Source organism: Chaetomium fimeti (assembly GCF_033439085.1).
Source record: "Chaetomium fimeti strain CBS 168.71 chromosome Unknown B0H64scaffold_8, whole genome shotgun sequence".
NCBI lineage: Eukaryota > Fungi > Ascomycota > Sordariomycetes > Sordariales > Chaetomiaceae > Chaetomium > Chaetomium fimeti.
Genome location: NW_026944336.1, coordinates 821,389 through 836,270, shown reverse-complemented (window position 1 = coordinate 836,270; position 14,882 = coordinate 821,389). Strand labels below are relative to the sequence as shown.

Below are 14,882 nucleotides of genomic sequence, written 5' to 3'. Positions count from 1 at the left end.
AAGGGGAGCAGTGTCGAATGAGCAACTTAGGCTGTACACGGGGGGTTGGGACGGGAGCTGAAGGGTTGCGGCTCAGAAAAAAAACAAGTTGGGAAATTTTGACGTAAGGGAAGGAACCATCAACACGCAACTTCTCTCGACAACGCTCATTTAATTGAAGCGCTCATTATCCGTTGAGAGCGATTGATCCTTTTCAAAATAAAGCCGTTCAGTCCGTAAGTCATAAACGCAAGGATTAAACGCCATTGAGTGGGCGACTTGGGACTTATATGGGACAAATTAACAAATTCCTCCCTCGGGCAGCGGGGAAAGTTTGACTCGCCCGATTTATGGATGATCTATCTTAGCGTAAGCCCCCCCTTGCCCGGATAAGAGGGGTACATACTTATATAAAGATAGAAATTACGCGTGCCTGGACAGGTCTCACAAAACTGGCCAAAGATTTACACCCTTCTTCACTTGGTACCCCCACTGCGCAACAGCGACCGTGCAAAATCGCAGCCTGAGCAAATTGACAACGACGGTACATATATACATGGTTTCTGACCTAGGTACTTTTAGGCAATTCCCCTCTACGCCTTCGAGCTGCCTCCGGCTGTAATTCCTTCCAAGAAAGAGGTGTAGGCCGCCTTCTTCTGGTAGTTGCTGTTCCAGAGCAGCGCGTCGCCCTCTCCCTGGAATGTGTTGGGAACCCACGAGTACCGGTCGGTGACGCCCTGGTGGGAGAGAAAGTTAGTGACAAGTCCCGAGTTTCCCAAGGGGTGTACTAATAAGATATGTACCTACCCAAATGGTCATGCCAACACAGCTCGGGACATTCAAGCAGGCCCGAGCAACGCGACCGTACGCATCAGCGAGCTGCTGCAGCTTCTGGGAGTTGGACGGGGTGCGCATGCGGATGTCGATCTCGGTCCAGGCGACGTCGACGCCCAGGTCGGCCGTGACCTTGAGCGCCGCCGTGAGGTCCTCCTCGGAGGGCGTGGGCGTCGACTGCGTGGGGGTGCTCTCCGTCGTCAGGTGGCCCTGGTACCCGACGCCGTCGATCCGCACGCCGTACTGCTGGCACAGCCGCACGATGCGCGCCGCGCCCTCGACCTTGGGGCCCAGGTACGCCAGGTTGTAGTCGTTGTAGTAGAGCTTGGCGGCCGGGTCGGCGGCGGCGGCGGCGCGGAAGGCGATCGGGATGTACGCCTCGCCGATCACGCGCAGGAAGACGTTGTCGCGGTAGGTGCCGTCCTCGTTGAGGGCTAGGAGGGTTAGCCAGGGTATGCGTCTCGAGAGAGAAAAAGGAAGGAAAGCAGAAAGAAGAAAGGAAGAGAAGGAGGGAAAAAGGGAAGGACCCTCTCCAACTCACCCTCGTTAACGACATCCCAGTGGTTGCACTGGCCGCGGTACCGCCCCATGACCTGGTTGATGTGGTTGGTCATGACCTGGATCAGCGTGGCGTTGTTGAAGCCGCTGTTGGAGACCCAGCCGGGCAGCTGCGAGTACCAGACGAGGGTGTGGCAGCGGACGTGCTTGCCGTTCTGCCGGGCCCAGTTCATGTGCTGGTCGGCGGCGCCAAAGTTGAACTGGCCGCGGTTGGGCTCGGTCGCGTCCCACTTCTGCGCGTTCTCGGGCGTGATGGACCCGAACTCGCTGCGGATGATGTTGGACTCCGACTGGTCGTTGCGCACCGTGAGCGAGGTTCCGATGTACTCGCGTCCCGCCGCCACCATGGCAGCGTTGAGCGTCTGAACCTGGCGGTGGAAGAGCCTGCGTAAGGACTAGGTGTCAGCTCTATAGTTGGTCCCGCCGCAGCGGGGGCTCGTTACTCACTCCTCTGCCTGGTGGTCAACGGGCACGGGGTTAGCGGCCGCGAAGCCGCCAAGGGCGAGGACGGCGGAAACAGAAAACTTCATTGTGGCTGCTGGAGACAATGCAATCTGACAACTGGGTGGGAGCACATCGTGGTTGTTTCGGGAGCACCACTCCCTGATACTTATACGGAATTGCCCTCGCCTCCCGATCCTCTCCCGGTCCTCCGGATTCTCACGAGCACTACAATGCGGGGAGACCATTCGGAGTCGCTTGAGATAGCACCGAGGAGTATCGTGAGACGGTGTTGCTATATTCGTGTACCAAGCGAGTGGGTGAATAATCTGGTTAAATCGGGTTCTGGAGCCCCCTGGCTTCACTGAGCCGCAGCCGCACCATACATAACCGGGCCCAAGCCCGCCCAAGCCGGGTAAACATGAATTCAGTGCCCTCAGGCCGACTGTGGGGAAGTATCTCGAAGTAATGTTCCGACCCTGTGGTTTATCCCGAGGTGCGATGGGGTGCTATGTGACCGGGAAGCCTTCTCCCGCTAGGGAAAATGAAATTAAGGCACATTTTCCCCGACCGATATGGGCTTGGCAGCTTATTGTTCGTCCTTCCGCTCCGTGGTCCGTTTTAAGCTGTTAACTAAAAGCCCCCAAAGAGTGGTTTTGTCACAAAGCGGTCGAGAGGGTAATATAGTTCCGGATTGCCGTTGGATCTCATGCCATGTAGGAACCAAATGGTTTCACGGTCGACAAGCAAAGGGAAAATATAGGAGATGCTCGACTGAACCGGCACGCGGTAGTCGGAGGAGGCCCATGCATTAATGGAGAGGGAATACGGACACCCACCGTCCTGAGCTTCGATTCAGCACTGCTACATGTCTACGTTTAGCTCCGATACTTGATGGTCCCCTCTCGGTCCGCTCTCCAGCCCTTTAAAGACATGAAGACGTTGTGCGAAGCCTTGTGCGAAGCCTGGATGTACACGGATGTGTTTACAACATTAAGGTGACGCTCAATTTAAGTGCGTATCCCTGCAAAGTGATCGCCCGGCTCGAGAGTGAATGGTGGTTGGCCCGGGTAGCCGGGATGGCCCGGGACCTGATCGCCGTCGTGGGGTCCTCTAACCCGGACTCAGAATAAACCGTTGCGGCAGACATGCATCACCACACCCACAATCCCGCCGATCCATTCTAGTCTGGTATCCCGATGCCGGCTTTCATCACCCCCTCCCTTTCCCTAAATAAGGTAGGGGCATATTGATAACCCCTTGACCAAACCCGCCCGCTCCCCTAGAACTGGTACACTCTGCTAGATCAACTGAGAGGTAAGACGGCGAGGCCGTTACAATATGAGAATTTCGGGGAGCTGTTGCAGGGCCATCGGTATGCAAGGCATCCGTGATCGGTTTTGCCGCCTGGCCATTTCCACCGGTACCGCCGGAGCCCCCAAGCCCATGCCGTCGTCCGCGGTCTTCAACACGCCATACCCATCATTCCCACACCTCATTGTGAACCGCCAGTCGGCAAGATTACGGGGGAGGCTAACACGGTTCGATCCGGCCACGGCCACAGACTGTCAAGGTCGTGGTGCGTGCGAGGCGAACATGTGAATGAGGTTTACCGGTTTCCGGAGCTGCGCGGGACAATAAAATGATCCTCATTCGCTAGCACAATGTAGCCGGACAAGATATTTGGAGACTAAGTTCCGGTGACATCGAGAGAAAAGAAGCCATCGGCCGACTGGTTCGGGCCCCCAGCCGTGAATAGGGGGGGATGGCGCGGCCCGGGTCAGCTATCTCAATGGGGGCGACGTGTGTTGAGAGATGATTCGTGTATGAATTCTAGTGTTTCACACGATCTCTAGCGGAGTTAGCGTGTGATGGAGTCACAGAGTCCGAGCCCTTAGGCGAAGATTGGAATTAGTATCGTACCAAGGGTATTTATTTTCTACGAGAACCTCAGCTTAACACATCTGAAACCGAATAGATAAACCACATCCGATGTAACCATTGTACCCAGACCTCCCTATCTCGGGGGGTATATGTGCACCGTCCCGGTACAAACGTGCCGAGCGACGAGCTTCCACCTCACAACACACCCACACCCACACCACCACCACCAACAATTGATATCTTCAAACTCTCTTTCACTTACGTACCTACCTCGCTCGGGCGTGAGTAAATACCTATGTACGCGCCTTCCCTGCCATCCGTCCGTCTGACCCTACTAATGCTTTTCCCCCATTTGCGCGCCGCGATCGCCCCCTCCCCATGAGTCGGAGCTCAAAAAAAGAAAAATGAAGAACCCAACCAACCCCTACACGATACAAAATAACCAGATGCTATGCCAAAAAAGGGGGCCCAATCAAATCAACCCACTTGTTCGCCCGCGCGCGGTGGTGTTCTAGCAGTTTTTGCTGTCCCTCCGCGTTTCTGCGTGTCCGTCCACCCGCGTTGGGCGCAAAAGAGCCGATTCCGCTGATGAGTTTATGCCGATGACCGAGATAAAAGGAAAGAAGGTGGGAAAAGTGCCGAGGTGCGTGTGGAACGTCGCCGGGGCATGTCCGCGCCGGTCTGTCCCCCCCCTCCCTACCGATGAGAGTCGGGTGGGGGCCGGTATCGCGGACTCAGAACAAGGCGGGGCAGTCGATCGCCCCAGGGGCCTAATGTGTGAGCAGAAGAGAAAGGAAAGGCATTACCGCGTCACCCCCTCTCCCCAAACCAAGTAGAGTAACCCCCCTAGACGCCGCGCACGCCGACCAAGTCTGCTCAAAAAACAGCAGCCGCAGCCGCAGCCGCAGCTCCCCCCTCACCCGTCAGTCCTCGACGGGGTAGAGCTGGTTCCCGAGCAGCTTGTTCATGGAGAACATGTTGATCTTATCCTGCTTGAAGACGGCGTGCAGCTTCTCGTCGCAGAGGATCTGGCGCTTGTCGCTGGGGTCTTGCAGCTCGTTGCCCTTGATGTAGTCCCAGAGCTTCTTGACTACTTGGGGGCGGGATAGCTAGATAGGGCACACAAACAGTGAGTTGGGTGGTGCGCCAAACAAAAAAACGATAACAAACGACGAAAAACATACCTGGCTCTCCCCGCAGACGTCGGCCAGCGGCTGGCTGAGGTTGAAGGGCTTCTGGAAGCCGCCGCCGGCCTTGCGCTTGGGTTTCCCGCTGGCGTCGGAGCCGTCGGCGTCGCTGTCGTCGTCGTCGGAGCGCACCCGCTTGGCGCTCTTCTTCTTGGCCGTCTTGGCCTTGGCCTTGACCTTGGGCTTGCCGGGCTTGGCCGTCCCGGCGCCGCGCGTCACCCGGCCGCGCGACAGCCTGTTCTCCTGCGCCTGGAGCTCGGCGGCCAGCCGGGCGTCGGCGTCCTCGCTCGAGCTCTCCCGCTTCTGCTTCTTGGTCGCTGGCGGCAGCGACACCTCGATCACGGCGTCGCCCGTCTCGTCGTCCGAGGGCGCGTGCCCGTTTGTGTCGTTAGTGTCGTTGGTCTCGTTGGTGCCGGACGTCGGGGTGGGCACCTGGGCGACGACGCCCGAGATGGCGTCGAAACGGGCCTCGATCAGCCGTTTGATGGCATCCTGTTGGGGGGGCGGGGGTGTCAATACGGTGGCTTGCCGGGGAGGGGGGGCATGACACGGCAAGGTACGAACCTTCTGGTCGCTGAGGTCCTTGTCGACAGCTTCCTCTAGACCCTGGCGGATCTTCTTGCGGGTCACCGTCTCGAGATCCGCCGAGGCAAGAACGCCATCGATGACGCGGGTGTAGGCTGCGCGCTCCTCGTCGGTCACTGTGGGGGGTTAGCGGGAGTCAAAAGAAAGATGCCGAGCCCATCGGACCACCCCGGGCCACATACAAGGGGCAGACATGTTTCCGGGGCGGTAGGGCGCATCAATTGCCGCCGGTTGGGTGCGTTTGTAGGAGCGCGACGAAGTGGCCTAGCGCGTTGTGGGAGTGCCAAGTGGTTCGATCGGATTCGCTGCGAGAGGGGGGAATTGAAACAAGCGATTGAAGGTTGGCGCCGGTGCAGCACTTGGTTAGGACCGGAGAGTTGTTCCAAAGTTGTGCAAACGGAGGTGGGCAGATGCGGGACAGAAGCGATTGACTGCCGCGAGCGTGTGTTCCCGGTTGCTTGGAGAGTACAAAGTGGAGCAATTGGGGTCAAGTCGTCAACTCGCTCGAACCCATCGGAGAAGACAGATTAAAATAGGGAGAAAAGAGGGCCGGGGAACAGGGCCTGATTTCGGGAGTCGTCGGTGAGGTGCGATTCCACAGGTCACGATTCGGCTTGCGGTTCTGCGGGAAAATTAAAGATTGAAGGAGTGACGTTTGGACCGGTGACCATAACCGTCGTGAAGTCACGTTGTGCAAGTTGGCGGCAACAGGCGGCTGCGGCTGCGGCTGCACACGATGAGGTGAGGTGAGGCGCGTGGCTGGAGGTGGGGAGCTTTTCGGCGATCCAGGTCCAATCAATTCCCCGAATCGACCGGCACTTCAAGCGGTGCCGCCTGGTGCCACAGCACGTGATTTCTACTTTTGGCTTGCGAACTCCGAACTGGATGCCCCACCATGGAGAACGTTCTCGGCAGGAGAGTTCCGAGTTCCGCTCTCCCGCAGCAGATCATGCCAGGCCACGCCACTCCCCGAACCCAAGTCTTGGTCCGCCCCCACGCCAAACGACATGCGGGAGCTCTGGAATTCGGTCGCTGATTTGCATTTAGCAATTGCAGGTGAAACCCGAACCTAGATTACACCTAAATTACAGATTACTTGATCGCTTGGACTTAACCTCTCTTTTTCGCAAACCACAATGTCATTGCGCTGTATTATTCAATCGCTGGCCCTTTGACAACCTGAGATGGCCAGAGCAACCAACATAGTCCACGCCCACAGCATGGACTTTTTTGAGGCTCGCTTTATTTCCGCAGGATCCAAGCGACGCGAGTTTTTGCATCCGAGCACCTGGCACACCGTCGCCCGGCAGGGCTTGAGTGGTTTTCCAAAGAAACCCCATGCGGGGTTCACACACCGGCACCAAGTTCCCCGCCCAATAGTGCAACCAGGATCTCCAACTGATGGTGTCTTTTCCCAGGGGCATGGATGCCTCGGCAGGGGTTTCGAGAAGGCGTATATAGTCCCGGCGCCATGTGCGAGGTTGGAAACTCGTCGAAAAGTCCGATCTAATTTACATGGCAGTTTAGACCTTGTGATCTTCATATCCGCCGAGCACTTTCACCCTTCCCATTAAGACCCCCATAACCCATTCCACCACCACCACCACCACAACTACCACCACCACCAACACCAACCGACACCACCAACAGCACCACCACCACCACCACCCCCACAATGCCAACCTCCCCCCCCACCTTCCCCCGCCTCCCCCCCTCCAACATCCACGTCCTGATAGTCGGCGCCGGCTTCGCGGGCCTCACCGCAGCCATAGAATGCGACCGCAAGGGCCACACGGTAACCCTCCTCGAAAAGTCCGCCGAGCTCCTCCCCCTCGGCGACATCATCAGCTTCGGCCAAAACTCGTCCCGCTTCTTTGCCCACTGGCCCGGCGTCAACGAGGCGCTGGACCCCCTCCTCCACAAGCACGACCAGTTCCGCTTCCACTCGTGGCGCGGCGAGCACGTCACCACGCAGTCGTTTGCGGAAGAGCATGCCGCGTGGGGGATGCGGGTGAATGGGCACCGCGGGGAGATCCATGGGGTGGTGCTGGCGCATGCGCGGGCAAGGGGGGTGGATGTGCGGTTGGGGGTGAATGTGGTAAGGTATTTTGAGGAGGAGGGGTTGGCGGGCGTGGAGACGGAGGATGGGCAGCGGTTGACGGCGGATGTGGTGCTGGCGGCGGAGGGGGTGCGGTCGAGAGGGAGGAAGCTGGTGTTGGGGTTTGAGGATCGGCCGCAGCCGAGCGGGTATGCCGTGTTTCGGACGTGGTTTGCGGCGGATGAGCTGTTGCGGAATGAGAAGACGAGGCATTTGGTGGAGAATGGGGATTCGCATACTGGGTGGATTGGGGAGGATGTGCATTTTTTGGCGGCAGCGATCAAGGGCGGGCGGGAGATGAGCTGGGTGTGCACGCACCGGGATGAGGGTAGTATTGAGGAGAGCTGGCAGTTCCCTGGCAAGATTGAGGATGTGTTGAAAGTGGTGAATGGGTGGGATCCCGTGGTGGTGGAGTTGGTCAAGCTGACGCCGCCCGAGCGGCTGTTCGACTACAAGCTCGTGTTCCGCGACCCGCTGCCGACCTTCATCTCGCCCAAGGCGAGGACCGCGCTAATCGGGGACGCCGCGCACCCGTTCCTGCCGACGTCAATCCAGGGGGCGAGCCAGGCGATGGAGGATGGTGTTGTGCTTGCCGCGTGTTTGGACAAGGCCGGCAAGGACAAGGTGCAGGAAGCCGTGCGGGTGTGGGAGCGCATCCGCTACGAGCGCGTGCACAAGATCCAGCAGACGGGTGTTGCCACGCGTGAGCAGTGGCACAAGGCCGATTGGGACGCTATCTGGAAGGACCCGGAGTCGATGCACCTCAAGAGGGAGGCGTGGATTTTGAACTTTGACGCCGAGGCTGACGCCTACGCTTCGTATGATGCTGTGAGGGATGAGCTGGAGAAGGGGCAAGCGAGTTGAGAGTTGGGGGGCATCATCTTGATTGCGGTGGTGTTATCTCGAGATACATCGGCATCGAAGGTATCATTTCCGGTAGCGTTAGAGACACAGGGGTGTAGGCACGGTGGAGACACCTACATGGGCCTGGCAGAAAGGCCATACAAATACCCAAGTTCGCGCAGAGAAGAGAAACTAGAAAGAATAACACGACTGCTGAACCTGTTGCCTCCAGGAGCTCCATGGTTCGAAGGCAGAACATTCATCTATTAGCAACAGCTATCGCGACAAGAGAAAACTACAAAGCCAGGTCCATATCCTTTAACATGCTTGTATTTTAACACCCACCATCCTACTTGGGGGTTGTGTGGACTGGCCGTTTGTCCATTTACCCCCTACTTCGTCAGGAGAATTCTGGCTCAAAGCCTGCTATTCCTGTGCATCTCAACATTCAAAGAGGTACAGGCCTTACTACCCCCCGTCCTCGACAGCTTCACTCCCCCCTCGACCTGGTGAGTCTTGCCCTGTGTAGTATTAAGGGTGGCCTCCGTCATGCTGTTGATTAGGGTTGTCCCTTGAGGCAGCTCGGGGGTTTTGAAGTTCTCCATCTCCTCGGACTGAAGTGAAACGGTCCTCGAGGGGGCTAGATGGACCGGCTCAGGCCTCTTAGGTGAAGGCCAGGACGCCTGGAATGTCAGGGTAGGCGCTGACAAAGTCCGAGTCATGCATGGCAGTGGGAAATCGCGTATTTGAACTAGGCACTTTATTAGCAAACCGTGGTAGAATAGCAGTTACGCAGAGGGGGCGGGGGGGGGGCTGAGAGTATTGTACCTTCGAGGTCGTGGACGTGGTTAGTTGAGCGTTCTCGAGACCGTCGGAGGCAATACCGGAAGGCAATGCATGTTGATGGGAGGGCGATTATGAGGCCTACAAGGGCAACTATCACTTCTTGTGAGAGAGACATTGGCATAATATAGTCGCTGCACATTACCACGTGGAGGTCCAAGGCTGAGTAAGTTTGGAAGAGGTGGACTACAGGTAATAATTATATCTGTCTTATATTTCTGCTGAATCTCGGCTTGCCTGACGCTGATATCGTGTTTCTACGGAGTAAACCGAGGCGAACAAGGACGCAACACAATCCCTCCCATTCCTGCCGCCTCGGTGGAGCGAGTACAAGTTTTGGTTCTGCAAGTAGCCAACCACTGCTCGCGAAGATGACCTTGCATCTTCAGGTTGTGGGAGTGGCCAATCGACGCGCGAACCACGCGGGTTGGCGGCTGTATGGTTGGCGCGTGCCGGAGCTGCTTGCCTGCGGGTGATGCAGGCCAAGGCCCAAACTTTCATATTGTGGTATTGTCCAATCAGCATCACATGGCTTTCTGAGGGTGTGTGAGGGCAGTCTCATAAACCCGTCCCGCCAGGCTGAATCTCCTCGCCCAACTTCAACCCTACCTAACCGTCTGGCGCACTTTGTTGAGGTTTCCCCATACATGCCTCTCGCCAGCGCGACCTACTAAACTAACTAATCGTCATGACCTCGCTGGAGCTCACTCCCCGACTTAAAAAGCGTCAGCTGAGGGACGGAGACTGGGAGCCCTTGAAAGACCTGGTGTATACCATGTACATCGTCAATGGCATGGAGCTTGACGAGGTACTTGTCGAGCTACAGCGTCAAGGTCTTGATGTAAAGTATGTTCTTCACCATTTGTCCGTACCTTAGTCTCCTGTTTGTCTAATGTCGCGACAATAGCAAAGGAAACCTCGAATCAAAGCTCAGGAACTGGGGCATCCGTAAGAAGCTTCAGCCCAACATCTGGCGCTACGTGGACCGTGTTATCCGCGACCGGAAGACTTCCTTCATGCGAAATACGGTTGTCATCCTCTCCGGCCGACGTATCCCCAAAGAGAAGATCAAAAGCGAGATCACCCGCCACAACCCTCCCACATGGAGCCGTTGTAAGTCCCTTGTAGATCTTGGTTACAGATTTCAGACTAAGACTAATGTCTAACCTTGCTGTAGTGATTCCCTCTCCTCCACCCGAAAACATCCCATTGTACCTCTGCACTCCGCGAGGCTCCTCGACGAGCTTGGTGACGAGCACGCCCGACGCAGTCCAGTACGGCTATCCCAAGGGTCTCCCTTGGTTTCAGTTCCTCGAGTGCGACTTCGGAGTTGTTCTAAGAGCCATGGAATTCCTGCCCAAGCTGCGGAAGACAGCTACTAGCCCCCTCCCCGAGCCCGAGGCTATTCGACAGTTGCTGCAGATCGTGCAACGGTCCGATGTCGTGGTTCTATCGAACACTGAAAAGTCAAGACTTCTTCCGCCAATCTTCGAACAAATCGTTCGGCGATGCCTAGGCATTACCATCAGATCTGAACATATGGCTATGCAGCTCCTCGCCCGGAAGAGCGTCGACCGGTTGGCCGCACAATTCGACATGGTTCTGCCGCAAGCATATCCCGACGAGAATCTCCGCAGAGCAACCACATTAGCAGGTGGCAGCGCAGCTGACATTCAGGTGGAATTGCTCAAGATCTTGCTGTTCCTCGTGTCGAACCGTCTGATCCTCAACAAGTACAATCAACTGGGAGGCCGCGACGAGCTCCCCGAGCTCGTCGAGCTCGACGACGCTCGACAACTTATCGCTCTCTGCCAATTTTCGGGCCTTTCGCGACTTCACACACTTCGAAAGCTAGTCAGCCGCTCTCATAGAAGCCTAACGATGACGGCCATTATCGACGCCTTGTTTAGGGCGGCTATCTTGACCGGAGCCGCCGGTTTTGTTCGCAACTTGCTGAAGGCAGATTGTCGACTTCGACCAGACAAAATGACCGACTTTCACGTGTTCTATGATAGGATTGGCAGGGACGGCTGTCCGCGGGATGGAACAGGACTCGAATTTGCCCTCGCAAAACACGACGAGAGTCTCGTCAAGGTTTTGGTTGATGCCGGAGCCGAACTCCCTTCTTCCGGGCCTCGCGGTTGGTCGCTGCTGGCTATGGTTATTTACGATGACTTCCCGAGCACCTTGATCCAGATGCTACGCCAAAGGGGTGCCGGTATTAACCAATTCCCTATTAACGAACACAGGCTTGAGCCTGTGCATGCCGCTTTCATGACAGGTAACCTCCATCTGATCGAAGGACTAGTGGCGGAGGGCGCGGATCTCAATCGCCGATATCGAGGCCTTTTGTTGACTTCGAACGGAGCTATTTTTGAGCATCCCTTTGCATCGAGCGATTACTTCCATGTCCTGGGACACGTCGACGACATGGGCTGTCTCGGTTTTGCCGCTTCGTTCCACAGCGCGACCATGACTACCGAATCCGAAAGACCAGGCCATCTGTGGGACAGTTTCGCCAAAGACCAAGACAAGGCATTGGAACTATGCAGGATGGTACACAGCAAATACCGTTTGCAGATGGACTTGTCGGACGACCGGATGACAGCCGACGCCATGATTTTTGCATCGGCGCGCGGATACATCAAAGTCATCGCGTTTCTTTACAACGAATTCTCCGCCAGCGTCAACGTCCCCAGCGGTTATTTGTCTCCTCTCTATGCGGCAGTAGGGTGGAAACAGGTCGAGGCTGCCCGACTTCTTCTCAGACTCGGAGCATATCCTTGTCCCCCCATGGCTTGCACTATTGCTACTCCCTACATTCACTATGACGGCACGGGTATGGCTGAGTGCCCAGCGCCGTCTCTTTTACAGCTCGCTACTGCACAGGGCTCTTGTGAACTCGTGGAACTCCTGATAGAACATGAAGGTGGCGCTGACGTTAACGAGGAACGAGAAATTGCGTTGAAAGGCAACAAGCTCCATTGGCCACCACGAGACAAGCCATCAAGACTGAACTACGCGGACATCAGACACAGTGGAGTCAGCGTCACCAGGGCCCGGCTGCAGCCCTTCCAGTTGGCAGTGCTTTCAAAGGAATGGGATGTTGGGCTTACGCTTTTACGTCACGGAGCAACCGCAACAGCCAACGATTTGTTTGATGTAGCGGTTGAAGGACAGTTGGTGTTGGTTGAACGGCTCCTGGACATGGGAATTGACCCGTCCAAGTCTGTCAAAAGTGGTATCACTGCCTACGAGGCCGCACTGTCCAACGGCCACGGAGTTGTTGCCGCGCGTCTTGCGACTGCGGGGGGCGGTGGTCCAATCGGAGATTTCGCATCACTATTCAGAATCCCGGACGTCGGATACATCAAGGCCCGTGTCCCACTGGGCCTTCTTAGAGAGCCGTGGAAGATCTGCCGGGATAGAGATCGGAGATCTTATCTTGAGAACGCAATTCTAAGCCGTGATAAGGAGGTCATCATGATGGCGCTCGGTCTGGACGCGGCGGTTTACGATTCGGCGGCTTTATGCGCCGAGGCGTTATCCCTGATGGAATCAGGCCAGGAGACTGCATCGCCACTTCTTATGGAGTTACTACGAAGACGCAACCTGGATCCCGACGGCATCCATGTGAACCCAGCCCTCGAGAATTACGCAGTGTCCATCGCTGCTTGGCACGCGTGTTCAAACATTCTTGTCGCTCTCCTAACGTTCCCGCCCCTAGGCCTCACACAGTCCCTGGCCACCTTGACACACCCGAGGGTTAAGCTCCGACAGAGCATGCTTAATTCGAAAACGTCCCCAACCGGATACGACCAGTGGTCGCACGAAGGCCCACGATTGAACAGCTCGAATAACTGGCATTTGTCACCGTTTCCAACGGTTTCACCGCTCCTGTTTGCAGTCGGAGGAAAGGCCAGCGAACAAGTGACGGAGATGTTACTCGAGGCAGGATACAAGCCGGACGGCTTCACTTTGCGTGCTGCTATCCTCCGAAACCTATCATTTCGTCTCATCGAGAGGATGCTCGAGAGTTGTGACGACGTTGACACGAAGTGTGCTATCGTGTCTTGGGATCTTCCTGAAGTACAAACACCGCTCTTCGCCGCCGTGCGCGTAGGACGAGCCGACATCGTCAAGGCCTTGCTTGCTCGCCATGCCGACATAAACGCTATACATGGAAAGGCTCGGTACACCGTCCTCCACTATGCCATCTGTGGTCAGAGGCTGCCCATCGTGGACTTGCTCCTCGATGCAGGCGCAGAGGTCAACGATCCGGCGCGGTCGAGGGCAAATGGCTTCGAAATCACCGCACTACAAGCGGCCGCTGGTAGAGGGCTCATCGGCTTGGTACAGCGCCTCATCACTTGTGGTGCCAACCTCAATGCCCGAAGACCCTACCCCAGCGGCTGTACAGCTCTCGAAGAAGCGGCGACACGGGGCCGCCTCGATACGGTTCACCTTCTCTTGGGAGCCGGGACCGACACGGAAGGTTACGGCCGCGTTCAGTTTGTGTGTGCCACCGCCCTTGCATCTAGCAGTGGATATAGCGCGGTCGTGGAGCTCCTCAAGTCGCATCGTGAATGGACCGAAGACGATTTCACAATTTGGAACCAGCTTTATCCGGGCACAAGGTGGATGATGGACCCCGATCGCTATCTGCGTTTTGTCCACCCGCTAGAGCTCTCCCCTGGAGAACTTGTGGTCGAGTTGGCGGAGACTCCGACTTACGCGACTTACCCGGCTGGTATTTGGGAAGTCAAGTGCTATGCTACGATGCCACGAGTATGTGACCAGATGGTAGCCCGTCTGGCCAAGGAGCGTGCCACGGAAGTCGCCCAGATGAGCCATGATACGACAATGGCCGTAACTGAAGAGGCCGCTCGGTTTGCAATGCAAGCTATTCGGAAGTGGTCGGAGCAATCAAGCATACCGCTACCGTGTTGGAGCCTATGGAACCTTGAACATGGCGCGGCGCAGCGCCCTGTGGAGGCCTGCAATGTCTGCGGACTAGAGGTTTGGTACTATTTTCCTTGCAGTCTACAGTCTCGCGCAGAGGAGGTCGCGGAGGTGGTAGCTCAAGCTCTGAGCCAGTGGTTGCCTTGTTCCAGTTGGCTTGACCAGACGAGCAACAATGGCGGCGACGTGTCGGAAGACCTCGGCATATCGCCCCCAATCGACACGGAAGCTTTTCAAGAGAGTCCAGAAGAGTACCCGACTTTTGGGTTCGATGAGTGGGACGACATGACCATCGACGATATTACCACCGACCACCACACCATCGACCACCACACCATCGACCACGGTCCCCCAGCCTCGTACGACAATACCCCAATGCCAAACAGCTGCGACGATGGCTTTCCCGGCGACGGTGGGGACGACTTCGAGGAAGAATGGAGGATTATACTCGCGGAAAATGGGATAAATCAGGAACCAGGTTCTGCTCCTATGGACTGCGGGCGGTAGCCATTTGTCGGGCTATATAGGTGACGATCAGGAAATTGAACTGAGAGTTTGCTTGTCAGGCCGTTCCTGCGAGACACAGGACGCCAGTTGCTGCTGCTTGCTCTCTATAATCATTTACGTAGTTGAACCATGATGCGGTCTTCGCACAAGGACCCGATAAC

At 56.6% G+C, this 14,882-nt stretch overlaps 5 protein-coding genes across 5 annotated transcripts; 2 read left to right on the top strand and 3 right to left on the bottom strand.

Moving 5' to 3' along the window:
• Window positions 1-422: 422 nt before the first annotated feature.
• B0H64DRAFT_478111 (glycoside hydrolase superfamily) lies at window positions 423-2,058 on the bottom strand. The gene is made up of 4 exons (XM_062808236.1): window positions 1,819-2,058; window positions 1,355-1,755; window positions 787-1,247; window positions 423-716 (listed from the first exon to the last, which is right to left on the bottom strand). The coding sequence occupies exons 1-4, from the start codon at window positions 1,899-1,901 to the stop codon at window positions 573-575; spliced, it is 1,089 nt and encodes a 362-aa protein (XP_062655483.1). The 5' UTR covers window positions 1,902-2,058; the 3' UTR covers window positions 423-572.
• A 2,517-nt stretch (window positions 2,059-4,575) lies between these two features.
• On the bottom strand, window positions 4,576-5,809 carry B0H64DRAFT_243447 (SWIB/MDM2 domain-containing protein). The gene is made up of 4 exons (XM_062799882.1): window positions 5,651-5,809; window positions 5,448-5,584; window positions 4,881-5,375; window positions 4,576-4,805 (listed from the first exon to the last, which is right to left on the bottom strand). The coding sequence occupies exons 1-4, from the start codon at window positions 5,661-5,663 to the stop codon at window positions 4,620-4,622; spliced, it is 831 nt and encodes a 276-aa protein (XP_062655482.1). The 5' UTR covers window positions 5,664-5,809; the 3' UTR covers window positions 4,576-4,619.
• A 1,387-nt stretch (window positions 5,810-7,196) lies between these two features.
• B0H64DRAFT_408532 (uncharacterized protein) lies at window positions 7,197-8,660 on the top strand. The gene has a single exon (XM_062804659.1). It carries the CDS (start codon window positions 7,474-7,476, stop codon window positions 8,428-8,430), a length of 957 nt encoding a protein of 318 aa, XP_062655481.1. The 5' UTR covers window positions 7,197-7,473; the 3' UTR covers window positions 8,431-8,660.
• B0H64DRAFT_243442 (uncharacterized protein) lies at window positions 8,628-9,581 on the bottom strand. Its single transcript, XM_062799881.1, has 2 exons — window positions 9,238-9,581; window positions 8,628-9,160 (listed from the first exon to the last, which is right to left on the bottom strand). Exons 1-2 carry the CDS (start codon window positions 9,392-9,394, stop codon window positions 8,826-8,828), a joined length of 492 nt encoding a protein of 163 aa, XP_062655480.1. The 5' UTR covers window positions 9,395-9,581; the 3' UTR covers window positions 8,628-8,825.
• Window positions 9,582-9,838: 257 nt separating this feature from the next.
• B0H64DRAFT_468823 (uncharacterized protein) lies at window positions 9,839-14,869 on the top strand. The gene is made up of 3 exons (XM_062807771.1): window positions 9,839-10,098; window positions 10,160-10,365; window positions 10,430-14,869. The coding sequence occupies exons 1-3, from the start codon at window positions 9,941-9,943 to the stop codon at window positions 14,719-14,721; spliced, it is 4,656 nt and encodes a 1,551-aa protein (XP_062655479.1). The 5' UTR covers window positions 9,839-9,940; the 3' UTR covers window positions 14,722-14,869.
• Window positions 14,870-14,882: the final 13 nt, after the last annotated feature.

Coding starts and splice junctions, on each gene's coding strand:
- B0H64DRAFT_478111 (XM_062808236.1), bottom strand. CDS start 1,901: ATGAAGTTTTCTGTTTCCGCCGTCCTCGCCCTTGGCGGCTTCGCGGCC. Junction 1,756..1,818: donor GTTGACCACCAGGCAGAGGA/GTGAGTAACGAG, acceptor GTCCTTACGCAG/GCTCTTCCACCGCCAGGTTC. Junction 1,248..1,354: donor CTGGGATGTCGTTAACGAGG/GTGAGTTGGAGA, acceptor TAACCCTCCTAG/CCCTCAACGAGGACGGCACC.
- B0H64DRAFT_243447 (XM_062799882.1), bottom strand. Junction 5,376..5,447: donor AGGACCTCAGCGACCAGAAG/GTTCGTACCTTG, acceptor CCCCCCCAACAG/GATGCCATCAAACGGCTGAT. Junction 4,806..4,880: donor ACGTCTGCGGGGAGAGCCAG/GTATGTTTTTCG, acceptor TGCCCTATCTAG/CTATCCCGCCCCCAAGTAGT.
- B0H64DRAFT_408532 (XM_062804659.1), top strand. CDS start 7,474: ATGCGGGTGAATGGGCACCGCGGGGAGATCCATGGGGTGGTGCTGGCG.
- B0H64DRAFT_243442 (XM_062799881.1), bottom strand. CDS start 9,394: ATGTGCAGCGACTATATTATGCCAATGTCTCTCTCACAAGAAGTGATA. Junction 9,161..9,237: donor CCACGTCCACGACCTCGAAG/GTACAATACTCT, acceptor TAAAGTGCCTAG/TTCAAATACGCGATTTCCCA.
- B0H64DRAFT_468823 (XM_062807771.1), top strand. CDS start 9,941: ATGACCTCGCTGGAGCTCACTCCCCGACTTAAAAAGCGTCAGCTGAGG. Junction 10,099..10,159: donor CGTCAAGGTCTTGATGTAAA/GTATGTTCTTCA, acceptor TCGCGACAATAG/CAAAGGAAACCTCGAATCAA. Junction 10,366..10,429: donor CCCTCCCACATGGAGCCGTT/GTAAGTCCCTTG, acceptor ACCTTGCTGTAG/TGATTCCCTCTCCTCCACCC.